The sequence below is a fragment of the Aegilops tauschii genome, chromosome 2 (genome assembly GCF_002575655.3).
Source record: "Aegilops tauschii subsp. strangulata cultivar AL8/78 chromosome 2, Aet v6.0, whole genome shotgun sequence".
NCBI classification, from domain to species: Eukaryota; Viridiplantae; Streptophyta; class Magnoliopsida; order Poales; family Poaceae; genus Aegilops; species Aegilops tauschii.
In genome coordinates this window covers 7025486-7039635 of record NC_053036.3, presented here as the reverse complement: position 1 = coordinate 7039635, position 14150 = coordinate 7025486, and the positions used below count along the sequence as shown (strand labels likewise).

At 48.3% G+C, this 14150-nt stretch overlaps 1 protein-coding gene across 1 annotated transcript; it reads right to left on the bottom strand.

Moving 5' to 3' along the window:
- Positions 1-10993: 10993 nt before the first annotated feature.
- On the bottom strand, positions 10994-13003 carry LOC109751227 (probable indole-3-pyruvate monooxygenase YUCCA9). Its single transcript, XM_020310115.4, has one exon. The coding sequence runs from the start codon at positions 12710-12712 to the stop codon at positions 11447-11449; it is 1266 nt and encodes a 421-aa protein (XP_020165704.3). The 5' UTR covers positions 12713-13003; the 3' UTR covers positions 10994-11446.
- Positions 13004-14150: the final 1147 nt, after the last annotated feature.

Sequence of the window (14150 nt, the reverse complement as noted above, 5' to 3'; positions counted from 1 at the left end):
TCTACAGGGTAAGAGACTCCTGGATTAGTGCGTTGTTTGTGGGAAGTTTGGTCGTGTATAAAAGGAGCATGTTTTGACGGGGTTTATTCACTGTCGGCAGTCATTTTCCAAGACATCCGAGTTGCGTGGGGATGGAACCCTAATTACCGAGGTGGCAGAAGAAGGTACCGAGAAGGGAGACGCGAGGGCAGTCAGGCTGGTAGCGGCTCCATGGATGAAGACATGGAGTATGACTCTGAGGGTGACCACACTTCACGGGTGGTGATGATCCAGAGAAGCTTGATGCAGATCTGAACAAAAATAGGGGGGTCAAAGCAAGAGGATCCACTTTCCGCAACCATGCATGGGAAGATGGCGGCTATTGTACGCTCTCTTGCTAGTGCTCTACAAGCCTTACCAGCTCCACAGGTTCTACCAAGCCCTTCCTCAATCCGTGACTCAAATAGGGTGAATATGGGACAAAGTGAGAAGTGAATGACAAGTACAAGAATGGATTGGCGGGTTCCCGAGGGTGGAGGGGGGGTGGTCCTGCCAGGACCAATTAATCTTCTAAGTAGGGATTGTCGCGATTCAGGCAAAGCCAGGGTAGTTCGAGAGCTTCGTGAGATCACGAGGAAATTTCCTCCTGTCGTGTTCTTTGCATTCTTCAAACTCAAAAAAGCAAGTAACATGTAGAGAATTTAGCAGGTACTCTAGGCTACATGTTAATGTTTATGCAGTTGGTAGCACCAGTAGGAGCGGTGTAATTTGTGTGTTTCGGAATAATGGTATAAATATGCAAGTTCTTGGTTACTCTCGTTACCATGTTGATCTTTCAGTTAATGAGGCTGTCAAGACCCATGAAGACTCATATGTATCTATGGGGGAAGCTCAAACTCAAGATATATAGAAGAGTTGGGACGTCCTCAAAAGTATTGTTGCTGAAGGTGATCTTTCATGTTTATGCATTGGAGACTTTAAAAAGATCTTGCAGACCAATGAACAGGAGGGCATTGGGCACATGAGTCAAGCCCAGGTCCAAGGTTTTGTGATTGTGTCGATGTTTGTGGCCTGGTTGAACTTGGGCATCATGGTTACTTCTGGACTTTCAAATAAAGGGGGCTGGAGGGGTCATACACTGAGTTTGGTTCGATATAGCTTTGGGATTGGTGTAACAGAACACTCAGTTCCCTCTTAGTTCTCCGAGACATCTTACGGGTGCCCATTATGTTACGTGTTGCGGATGGGGCTGATTGTCAGTAGCAACACGGTATTAGGTGATGTGGGAGTCTCATCTGAAGCTTCAGAATACTGTTCATTCAAGGTGGACATCTCCTCCTCCTTGCGCGACGCAGTTACACACAAAAAATGCAAGGGCTCACGGGTCGTCTTGACAAATGAAATTATAAGTATTTCAGCAATGTCTGACAGGAAATAGAAAGGACTCGAATCTGAAATGGAGACATTGAAAAACTTACCGACCAGGGTTGGATCATCACATGCCAAGATCAAAATCAATGATCATTTGGTCGAGCTCTATCACCATGAGAAGGTTATGTGGCGTCAACGCTCGAGAGTAGTTCAGTTAATTTGGGACTTAATAGAAACACGCGTAGTGTCGTAGCCTCTGAGATTCAGGTCGGAAGAAAAATGGCTGACCTGAGGATCGAGAAATCTTCTTCATATGACCTGAATAAGTCAAACTGATGGGCATTAGCCCCCGGTCTTATACTCGTTTTGATGGTGCTTCTTCGCATCGTCGGGAGCCGTGTGGAGGGTATTGTGTCTCCAGATCCGATTCTCTGGGTTGGGGTTTTTCCTCTGCAAGTTTCTCTCGATGGAGCCATCTTAAGGAGCGGATTGGGCGGCTGTGCGCATTGGTCCTCTGGCTCTAGTCCGAACCGACGAAGGTTGGCTAATTTCGGAGAGTTGCGTTCTCTAAGTCTGTCTGGCCGAACCTGGGGGCGTTACACATGCCCTTCCTGGTGGTTTCTTCTCTGGAACGGCGATTCGCTACACAGATCGTGGCTGCCGCATCTTCTGGTCTACATCGATGAGTTTCCCTGCCGCTGCTTCAGTAAGCTCATGGAGTTTCAAGAAGTTTACTCCACTAAGACGGAGGCCCGAAGGCGGTACCAAGCTTTCTCATGATGTGTCCCGGTGAATGCAGGGGTAAGAAGACTTTGCCAACCCAATGATTTGGATGTATTTTCCGATTTCTATACGAGTGTTCTTGCAAGGGTATGTGTGCTATTTAACACGTGGCCCTTGGCCCTTGCCGCAGATCAAGGTATAACGTACGCACATACCGAATTTTAGTAGATGGCTGGATATTTTCAGAAAACACATTGACCATGTGATCTCGAGACCCCAATAGGAATTTCCACGTTTCGGTGCGGCTTAATATGATGCCGACACGTCACCCCAGCACATGGACACACGCACGCCCTTGCATGCATGTCACTTCAGATATGACTCGCCGGATATACTCCGGCAGGAGCACCGGCATACGGCGCCCATGCTAAAGCTAAACCATCCTGATCCTGCAGTATGATGTGCACAACGGAAATGTGTGTGGATCGGCCACTACTCGTGATGGTGATCCATGCAGCAGCCGTCTCTTTCTGCTCCCAACAAAAATATAAGGTTTTCAGATAACGAAAGGGACTCACCGGTCTGCATTTTCCAGACTGAGAAATGCGCATATATACACAACAATCTTGTGTTGTTAGTGTTAGAAGGGATAGGGAGAGAATTGATGGAGGGCAAGAAGTCTCTCCTAGAGATAAGGTAGGAGACGGATTATAAATCATATAATACCAAATACAAGTAACCCAAATATATCTCTAACATCCCACGCAGTGGTAGCGGTAGCGTTGCGAACAACAGAAGCGTCGCGGACGGTCAGACTGGAGAGAATAGCAGCCGACGGCCTGACACCTCCCCGCGGTCGCAGCGGGAGCGTCGAGGACGGTGTTGCGTCGCGGACGCATGGACTGTAGAAGAAGCCGATGAGTTGCTAAAGCGAGGTGATAGCCCTTTGTGCCATTGTCTGAGGTAGCCGAGAGCATGCGTAGTGTAGCCGTGCAAGGAATGCCGTGGTCGATGTCGAGTCAGGGTGGCCGGTGTCGAGGAAATCGCCGTGGAGCCACGGGTGCAAGGAGGCGCCGAGTTAGTCATGGGCGCAGTGGTGTCGAAGTAGTGGTGCGCCAGAAAGAAGACGATGTTGACGAGGCATAGCGCCGGGTTTGCCAAACCCGGGGACACGCCATGGACGAAGGCACGCGGCGTTGTTGCCACCACGGGGCATGCGTAGACGGACGATGGGCCACTCCAGGCTTGCCAGGCCTGGGAACACATCGGGGACGAAGGCACGCGTCGGTGTTGCCAGCATCGCACATGCGTATATGGGGACCTGCACAAGCTGTACGCCACTGATACGTCTCCAACGTATCTATATTTTTTGATTGTTCCATGCTGTTTTATTATGAATCTTGGATGTTTTATAATCATTTATAGTCATTTTATATCATTTTTTGGTACTAACCTATTGACATAGTGCCAAGTGCCAGTTGTTGTTTTTCCATGTTTTTTACATCGCAGGAAATCAATATCAAACGGAGTCCAAATGCCACGAAACTCCACGATGTTTTTTTATGGGCCAGAAGGAAGGCAACGGGCCATGGTTGCACCAGGGGGGTGCCCCGAGGGGGGCACAACCCACCAGGGTGCGCCAGCGCGCCCTGGTGGGTTGTGCCCACGTCGGGTGCCCCCCGGACCGCCTCTTTGCTCTATAAATACCCCAAAAATCCCAGAACCCTAGAAGCGTCAACGAAATATTCATCCAGCCGCCGCAGAGTCCAGAACCACCAGATCCAATCTAGACACCATCACGGAGGGGTTCACCACTTCCATTGGTGCCTCTCCGATGATGCGTGAGTAGTTCTTTGTAGACCTTCGGGTCTGTAGTTAGTAGCTAGATGACTTTCTCTTTCTTGCTGAATTCTCAATACAATGGTCTCTTGGAGATCCATATGATGTAACTCTTTTTGCGGTGTGTTTGTTGGGATCTGATGAACTTCGAGTTTATGATCAGTTATATCTTTTTTATATCCATTAAAGTTATTTGAGTTTCTTTGATCTCTTATAGCCTCGTATTTCTTCTCCGATATTTGGTTTTGTTTGGCCAACTTGATCTATTTATCTTGCAATGGGAAGAGGTGCCCTGTAGTGGGTTCGATCTTACGGTGCTTGATCCCAGTGACAGAAGGGGAACCGACACGTATGTATCGTTGCTACTAAGGATAAAAAGACGAGATCTAATATCTGCCGCAATAGATAGATGGATCTTGTCTACATCATGTCATCGTTCTTATTGCATTACTCCATTTTTCCATGAACTTAATACACTAGATGCATGCTGGATAGCGGTCGATGTGTGGAGTAATACTAGTAGATGCAGGCAGGAGTCGGTTTACTAATCTTGGACGTGATGCATATGTAATGATCATTGCCTGGATATCGTCATGATTATTTGAAGTTCTATCAATTGCCCAACAGTAATTTGTTTACCCATCGTTTGCTATTTTCTCGAGAGAAGCCACTAGTGAAACCTACAGCCCCGGGTCTTCTTCCTCATATATTTGCCTTGCGATCTACTTTTCCTTTGCGTTTTTGTTCAGATCTATTAAACCAAAAATATAAAAATACCTTGCTGCACTTTATTTTATTTGCGATCTATTATTTAAATCTATTACAATTTCCTCCCATCTCCTAGCCATTTCTGGCGCCGTTACCTGAAAGGGATTGACAACCCCTTTAACACGTCGGGTTGCGAGTGGCTGTTATTTGTGTGCAGGGGCTGTTTACGTTTTGTTGCTTGGTTCTCCTACTGGTTCGATACCTTGGTTTCATCACCGAGGGAAATACCTACCATTGATGTGCTACATCATCCTCTCCTCTTGGGGGGAAATACCGACGTAGTCCTAGCAAACATCATCAGCCACGTCGGAGGAGTCGGAGGGGCCAACAGAGGAGGACTCGACGACGGTTGCGGCGCCAATCGGCATGGGGCCTATGTCACCAACGGTGGTCGAAGTAGACAAAGTGGTCGGGGAAGATGACGGCGATGCTAGCAATGAACTGGTGTTGGACAAAGATGAAGGCCGGGGGTGGACGACAGTGCAACACGTGTGAGCGAGCGGCAGCGGCGCCGGCGCGGCGGCGATGCTCGAAGTAGGTGGGGAACAAAGCGTGACGAAGACCGGTGCGGACGATGGCGTTCCTGCGCCAAGGGAGTCGATGGGTCATGCGGGGACGGCAGAGTGGACCGCATGCCATGGCGCTACGGCCCGAAGGGGCGACGCAGCGGCAGCGTGCAGGTCGCGGCGACAATGGGAAGACCTTAGGGCGGCGGTGTGGACCGCATGCCGCGGTGCTAAGTGGTGTGCGGGTCGTTGCAGCCACGGGGACGGCCTCGGGCGGCGGCGGGGACCACTCTAGCTGCCCTGCACTGCAGCGTTTGATGCTTGTTTTTGGAATAGGAATCCATATCCCTTGTCTCAAAATAAAGTCGTCTCACCTTGTAAGCATTGGAATTCATTTTGAAGGACAGGAGCTCATCATCGAAGACGCCCCTTCACTTCAAAGGTTGCTCCTTAATTGTTGTTATAAACCTTCACAATTAACTGTGGTCTCTACGCCTAAACTGGAGACCTTGGGTGCAATTAGTGATCCATTTGAATGGTCCGAGATGGTGTTTGCCTCCACACCTATTGAGGTATTGTATATTATTCACGTACACTTTTGTAATTTGCATTTTTCATTTGTGCGCATAAGTTAAGTATCATCTTGGGGTACACTTTCAATGCTAATATTATGTTCTATGCTCAATGAAGCGCTTGTCCATCCTATCAGTGGTGGTGGATTCTGTCAAGACCTTATATATCACTATGTGGTGTTTTGATCTCAACATCATTATTGCCTTGCCGCAATGCTTTTTATGTCTGGAGAATTTGTATATGAAGGTGATGATTTCACGCACATTGAAAGCCCATATATAATGTACTATAATTAATCATTCAACTATCACTCTTTCAACATAATCTTTTTTAGACATTAACTGTTTTCAATCTTCATCTCTATTTAGGCACTAACACATGGGAAAAAGGTATAACCAATTGATGGTTAAAGAAGCACCGGGATTTTCTCAGATCTCATGACATTCGTTTGAAGACGGTAACACTGGAAGGATATGCATCCAACAATGCAAACACTAGCTTTGTCACATTCTTCATGTCGAATGTGAGGGCACTATTGTCCGTGAGGATTAAGTTTTTCAACAAGAAATTTCTTACGGCTGCAGGTGTTGAACAACATAAAAAGAAGTTTCATGTGGACCTAAGGGCTTCTGATCGTGCTCGGCTTCTATTTACAACAACTTGTCATCATGGACCAGTAGAATTTCTGGCCGTTGATCTTGATTTTATGGATCAGACCGATCCATTTGATTGTGACTGCCGAAAACTTTGGTTGAGTTAGATGTCATTGTCCTGTTCAATCTGGATTTTGTCTAAACCTAATGAGCAATTAATCCTCGTGCTTTTGTATTGTTTGTTCGCTGGAGTTAGATATTGTTGCCCTTTTCAACTCGGCTTTGACCCATATTTTCTTTCATATTGGGCCAATGGCTTGCCATTTCTTTAATTAATACATAAATATTATAAGCATTCACAACATAGGCAAAGAACATCACTCTCGCGGGATCCTTGAGATCTTTGTTCATTACAGAACCACAAGTTTTTAGTGCCCACCAACACCCACAAACTTATTTTCAGCTTGCACACCAAGGGCTACAATTCTTAATAAGAAAAGCTGCATGGTAGCCACATATTTGGATTTATCATTTGGGACCCACGAGGAAAAAGCCTATCCAGGGCAGTGCCGACTCGACAGTAAACATTGAGAAACCTGGTTTTAAAATTACTATAAATCCAAAACTCGCCTTAAAATCATGAAACTTGGCATGGTGTTATGTTATAGCACCAACATGTTGTGGTAAAAAACTAGTCCAATTTGGGTCAAGTTTTGGTACAATCTTCTTACAAACCGGAGCCATTCTAATTATTGTGGTAATTTCTAGCTTATTTCTCTTTTTATTGGTTAACCCGTCAAATACTTTTTATATATAATAGATGTGTGTGCCCGTCTAGCGCACACACGTTAATTTATCTAACTGTTTCAGTTACTGTGGCTAATCGCAAACAGTTCATCCATGTAAAGTGTATGCCATCAATCGCAGACACTTTGATCTGGCTGACCGGTTTCTATTCTGTTGCCTAATCGCAAAAAGTTAATCCTTCTGAAGCGTATGCCCTCAATCACACACACCTTGATCTGGCTGACCGTTTCTTTTGTGTTGCCTAATCACAAACGGTTCATTCGAGTGAACCGTATGCTCTATATCGCACACGCCTTCATCAGGCTGCCCATTTCTTTTGTTCCGCCTCATCGCAAATAGTTCATTGGACTGAACTGTATGCCCTGGATCGCACACGCAACTAAAATCTGAACCGTGTTTGATGGCTCCGCCATCGAAAACGTTTTGCACCTTTTTTGACGGTTCTTTTACACCACCGTTTGTGATTATTGCACCGCACACAGTTTCGTCGAAGGGTCTCTGATCGTAGTGTCGTGTTAGCAGCATCCTGCGGTAGTGGGTACTAACCTAGTCGACCGATAGTCCTCGGGTTGGGCCAGTGGGCCCACACTCTCACTAAGGAGGACTCCGGAAGCTACACGCCTGGAGGTGATCAAGACTGTGCCTGTCGAAAACTTGACATATACTCCAAGACATCTCCTACCGCCTCCATGCGATCCCCTGGATACCGACCATGTAACCCTAGATGCCCTACCTTGTGTGTATATAAGCCAAGGGGTTTAGCCCGTAGAGGGGACTTCAACACAATTGCATTCACCTAGCCCTAGAGTTAGAATTTAGAACACAACTTACGATCTCGAGGTAGATCAGCTCTGTACTTGATACATCTCCATCAATATAAACAAGAGCAGGACGTAGGGTTGTACCTCCACCAAGAGGGCCCGAACCTGGGTAAACATCGCCTTCCTTGTTCCTGTTACCACCGATCCAAGATCCACAGCTCGGGACCCCCTACCACGAGGTCTGCCGGTTTTGACAACGACACTCGGTATTTCGCAGGAGAGGCGCGGGCGAAGAGGGGGATGATTTTTGTGCGACCAGATCTTTGGCTTGGAAGCAACATTCAATGGGCCTTTCTATTAAGTTTGGGGTAATTTGTACTTCTGGTGAACCTTTCGAACGGCTGGTGGCGCACGGGTATGCCCGATCTCTCGCGGGAGAGACGCGGGCTAAGAGGACAAAGTTTTCTGTGCGACCAGATCTTCGGCGTACCGGCAACATTCGGTAGGCCTTTCTACTAAGTTGTACTTCCGGTGAACTTTCAAACATATTAGTCTTTTCACCCAAAAAAATTCCAGTTCTCTTCTAGGGTATTTCTAACTTTGTTACATGCTAGAACCAAGAAGGTATCAATTAGAATCAGAGGTCATGAGTTATCTTTTCTTTTTCTTGAAAAGGAGGCTCACCCTCGGCCTCCGACTCCGAGAGGTCTCGAGCTGGAGACCTTCTGTCGACAATCATCGTCTTAGCCATCAGAGAACCCCACTTACAATCGACTTCCTAGACATGATTGGGAACTTCACTTCTTACAATCCACGTCTTGGACACGAGAGAACAAGACGTGAGTGGAAGTGTCGAAATGCGAGCATATCGCCAACATTCGCCATCGCCTCGAGCTTCTGGGTGCATATATGCAATCGACACCGGCCACTCGATCCAAGAGTGATTCTCAAGAGATTATACATCACTACTGTGGACCAAGTCTTTTTTGCGAGGGATCAGTGTGTGTGGACCAAGCGTAACAGGTGGTCTTAGTACATATCGCTGGTTCCCATCCAGATACAAGAAAAAAGGCCGTGACTCTTGTTCATTGAGATTGGAGGTCCCCCTTGTTCTGCACAGTGCGCCGCTGCTGCAGCTGCAATCACTGGAGTTGAGTGCCCCATTGCAACATGAGAAAAAGTGCATCCTGCTCCTGTGCTGTGCAGAATATTTCAGGGTAGGGCCGTTTTTCATCGTTGACAAGTCCCTTTCCGGTGGATCTCCTGCTTCCCATCTTCTTCACTTTTACTATTATTAACAATCAAGCTAGGGATCAGGGATGAAAAGGAGAACAAAATGAACAAAGATTGAAGTTATGAAGTCCATTTTTGTAGAAAAAACAGAGCAAGGTCCTGTAATAATAATATGAATCAAACCGGTTTTCCAAATAATTGAAAATATTATGTGCGGCTGTCCCATCGACAAAGCCTACGGTCGGACCAGCGAAAGTGTGGAACCAGCTACTCGACCGGTTCGCTCATCGGTCCGGTTTCGAAAACTATCGGGCCCGACATCACCAGCTAGCATGAAAAAAGGGGGGGAAATGTGAACTTCCCAGCACCACCCAAGGAATTCGGACAAGTTGATGGGAAACAAAGGGGTTGAACTTTTTCTGCCATGCGGCAACCAAATCTGTCGATGCAGTGAGTGATGGATAGCTAGCTGGTGATGGAGAGATCTGAAATGGCCTGTGATTCACTGGGGTCTCCTCTTGTTGCTGCTGGGCCTGGGATGGGATCTTCCTCCTAGTTTTCCCTGGGATCTTCTCAGTGCTCAGTGGGGGCTTCACGCCCATCTACCTGGGATACAACCCACACCCAGCTCACGCATAATTATGCTCTAGTTAATTATGCCCAGATCGCCATCACATTTCTCTTTTTGTTGTTGTTGCTGTTGAGAGATTATTCATTCATCACATAAACTCAGCTCATCTCTAATGATTTTCTTCTTCTTCTTCTTTCTGTATTTTGTTGATTTGTTCATGGGTTTGATTGGAGAAATTAACTAGGACTTTTGATTCTGGGATGATTATTGTTGGCTATTAATAGGGACAGATCAGAGCAAACGGGGATCGGGTTGTACCAAGTATCATTCTATAAAAGAAACTGTGGAGTGGTTTCAACTGAAACTTTTGCATCATCCCTTTTGTGTATACAAACAGCAGCAGCTAGCCCAAAGAGATCACCACAATATCGATCAGCCGGTAGTATATATGCACCTAATTAGCAACTATGGCATAATAATTGGGGTGCATGCCTAACCCCCATGATTAAGTCCACCTTTCTTTTTGAGAAAAGAAGGAAGATATTGAGCTTGCAGGTAACTAACTGTACTAACTGTGCATGTGAAACTTGAGAGTTTTGACTTTCAGAGCTAGGTGTGCATGCATGCATGCATGCAGATGCAGAGCTGTGAGAACTAAGTAACCAACTGTGGCTTAGCTAGCTGATCAAGCGATTTGTTTAGTGATTGACTTTGGGGTTAATGACTGGTGGAATCTTGGCAGAGGGCCACCAGGCAGCAGGTGGTGGCAGCAGCTGGTGGAGCATGAAGCAGAGGCAGGGTGAGAGTGAGTGAGATCTGGTTGATTCTGATTTAACTTCCCAGAGCACCAGGAGCCAGCCAGGGCAACTGGGATGGCCATGGCCAGATCCAGTCAGACAGCCAAAGGACAAGAGCCAGGGGATTCCACATCCCACACCACCACCCTGCTCTGCTTCCTCTTCCCCCAATGAATTCCTTGGCTCCCTCAAAGGGACATCACTACTGCTTCCTCAGTAAGTGGTTTATCAGATGCTGATGCTGATGCTAATGCTAATGCTAATGCTACTAGTAACCCTAGAGAGAGAGAGAGAGAGAGAGAGACTGAGATCTAGAGAGAGAATGAGAAGGAGCTGTAAAAATGGTGTCGACAGAAAATTATTGGCGAAAAGGAACTGTAAATTTTTGTTTTCAAGGAACTGTGAATTGTTTTCAAGGAAAATAATCGGTGAAAAAGAAAGGCTGTAAAAATTATGAGACAAGAAGAACATGTTACTAACAACATTGGTCATGTATATTCACTGAGGGAGGGTTACACAAAGACAGTAAAATAAAAATTGGAAAAAAAAGGTATTTTTACAACATGGTCAAATGAGCCTCATCTTTCATCACTGGGTAAAGCTAAGTGTCTGATGACTGTCGCGCTGTACAGCAGTGACCATGGCGCCCCTTAGCTACAGTAATAAAAATCCCGGCCCTAGGGGCTCACTCCGCTTCCCCACTGACAAGAGGGCTCCGCTTGTAGTATATCCTCCTACCCTTACATAGTGTATAACCTAGGTAATTAACATCTTTTTTTTTCACATCACACTCACTCACTCACTCACTCTCTCTCTCACTCTTACTCTTACTCTTACAATGAACGAAATCAACATCTTCATCATCAACAAAGTAATCAAGGGGATTTGGTTAGTCGTCGCCATCGTCGTCCGGCGTTGTGGTTGTTTAGAAGATGACGGAGATACAGCGCCTGTGGCAGGCGCCGGCGGCCCGCTTGGTGGTGGGCTTGGTCTCCTCGCGCCACACCTGCCCGAGGTCCTTGGCGATGCGGACGGCGTCGGCGGACGCGCCGGAGAGGCCGCGCCGGGTGAAGCCGACGGAGTAGAGCCCGGACTGGCCCTTCCACCCGTTGGGGAAGGCGGTGGTGGGGTACCCGTCCTTGCCGAAGAAGTCGGTGCCCTGGAGCCACTGTGGCACGTTGCTGCGGTACCCGGTGGCCATCACCACGGCGTCGAGGTCGAGGGCAGTGCCGTCGGTGAGCTCGGCCCTGCTCTTGGTGAAACGGGACACCCCGGGCACGACGGTGATGTCGCCGGACCTGATCTTGGCGAGCGCGCCGGTGTCGAGCACTGGTGTCTTGCCGTACTTGTTTTTGAGCGTGAGCGGGCCGATGGCCGGGCGGCGGATGCCGAATCCGGCGAGGTTTCCGAGGATGAGCCAGGAGAGGAAGACCATGACCTTGTCGACGAACCAGAGCGGGAGCCACGCCATGAGCAGCGTGGCGAGCTCGAAGGTGGACTTGCCCATGACCTCGCGCGGGAGCACGTGCACGGCGTCGCGCACCACCATGGACGGGAGCGCGCCGTGGTCGCAGAGGTCGAGGGAGACCTCCATCCCCGAGTTGCCGCAGCCGACGACGAGGACGCGCTTGCCCTTGTACTTCTCGCCGGACTTGTACTCGCTGACGTGGGCCACCTCGCCGGCGAAGCCGTCGAGGCCGGGGATGTCGGGCACGACGTTCTCGGCGTTCTCGCCGGTGGCGACCACGAGCCAGCGGCCGATGTACTCCATCTCGCCGGAGGCGGCGGAGGAGGAGTGCACGCGCCAGAGGCCGGAGGTCTCGTCGTAGCGGGCGGACTGCACGGTGCTGCCGAACTCGGGCTTGACGTCGAAGGTGGCGGCGTAGCTCTCGAGGTAGTCGATGAACTGGCGGCGGGTGGGGTACTCGGGGTAGTCGGCGGGGAAGGGCATGCGGGGCAGCTGGCAGAACTGCTTGGGGAGGTGGAGCTTGAGGCGGTCGTAGGTGCGCTTCTGCCAGAGCGAGGCGATGCAGTCCTCGCGCTCCAGGATGATGTACGGCACGCCCTGCTCCCGCAGGCTGGCGCCCACGGCGAGCCCCGAGGGCCCGGCGCCGATGATGATGGGCCCGTTCACCCACACGCACCGCGGGGAGAAGAGGCTGTCCAGGCGATCGCTGGGGAGGAGCACCATGGCTAGCTGCTTGATGGGTTGCTTTGGTGCTGCTGGTTGAGAGAAGGTGGTGAGGATGCTGAGAGGTTGAAGAAGGTGTTTGCTGCTGCTGTTGTTGTTGCTGCTGATGTGTTGTGTGTTGGTGGTTTGGGAGGAGGGGCTGATGGTGCTTAAATAGGGGAGGAGGGGAGGAGAGAGAGAGGTTAGAGAGAGGAGGTGTGAGGAGAGAGAAAGCAGGTTGGGTGTGTGCTGATAGGTAGAAGAATCATGGAGGGAGCAAATGATACTGGGGGATTGATAGGATCTAAGTGCCATTTTTCAAAAACCCCAACTTCTTCTTAGTTTACTAATATGAACTTCTCTCTAGGGATAGATACACTTATGAGAGAGAAATTCGATTTTGGTTTTTGAATTTATTTTTTCTAGAGATCAGAGGGGACTGCATGGTGCAGCATGCAAGATTCTGGCGGGTGAGGACACATGCAGGGATACCATTACCCGTGGAGAACATGCAGGAGGCCACACCACCACCACCCGCCCGCCCGGCGGGGACGGCCCCTTGTTTCCAGCTCGGGGAGGTTGAAGAAGCACGCCGGCCGCCGCGCGCTTATCTGCTGCTGCGTGCACGCTGCCGCATCGAGATCTGTGCCCTTGCACGCCATGAGACTGGCATTACGGACTAATCTGGTCAATTAAGGGAAAAACCATGCACGACGTCAAGGGTTAAGTATACTAGTCTTGTGTCATTAATTACGACTGTCATCTTACATGTGGGGGCAGCAGAGGAGGATGACAAGTGGGACCTTGAGGAAAACTCTGGTGGACTCGTGATGCCACTGTCCTCCTAACCATCCAACCATAGGTTGGTTGGCATAACATATTTTTTTTAGAAGCTTTAAAAGTGAGAGAGTTGGCTACGTACATTGAGTAAAATAGAAGAAACTTCTACTAAATGGAGTAAAACTTGTCACAAAAAGCTTTAAGGGTAAAACTAGAATGAACTCTTTGAAAGGAAGCATGACCCCGCCATGGTGACCTGATTCCGATCAAGTTCAGAATAATTTTAAACTGAATTCAAATTTACTAGATACCGAAAGAATTTTCAAATGTTACGAAATTTCAAACATAGGTCGTGTGGCATCTGAGAATGTAGAGGCCGGAAGGCTCACACTTCCTTTTGGAAAAAATGTTACTGCTTGTTTTTATTCTCATTGGTCCATGTTATTCTTTTCTTTACGGAAAATCCAATGGCCATATATTAAGCAGAATAGACTCTTACAAACACGTCCCTATAAAAATGAAAAATACACACAAAAAATTTTTGGAGGGGGGGGGGGGGGGGATAACGAAGTTTTCTTCCTTCTACATCCATAGGTGGCGCACCATAAGCAAAGTACGTTGTCACCTCAAGGCCTCCGTCCCAGTAGAGCAAATTTGTTTAAATCCAGGAGCTTGTAGA

Coding starts and splice junctions, on each gene's coding strand:
- LOC109751227 (XM_020310115.4), bottom strand. CDS start 12,712: ATGGTGCTCCTCCCCAGCGATCGCCTGGACAGCCTCTTCTCCCCGCGG.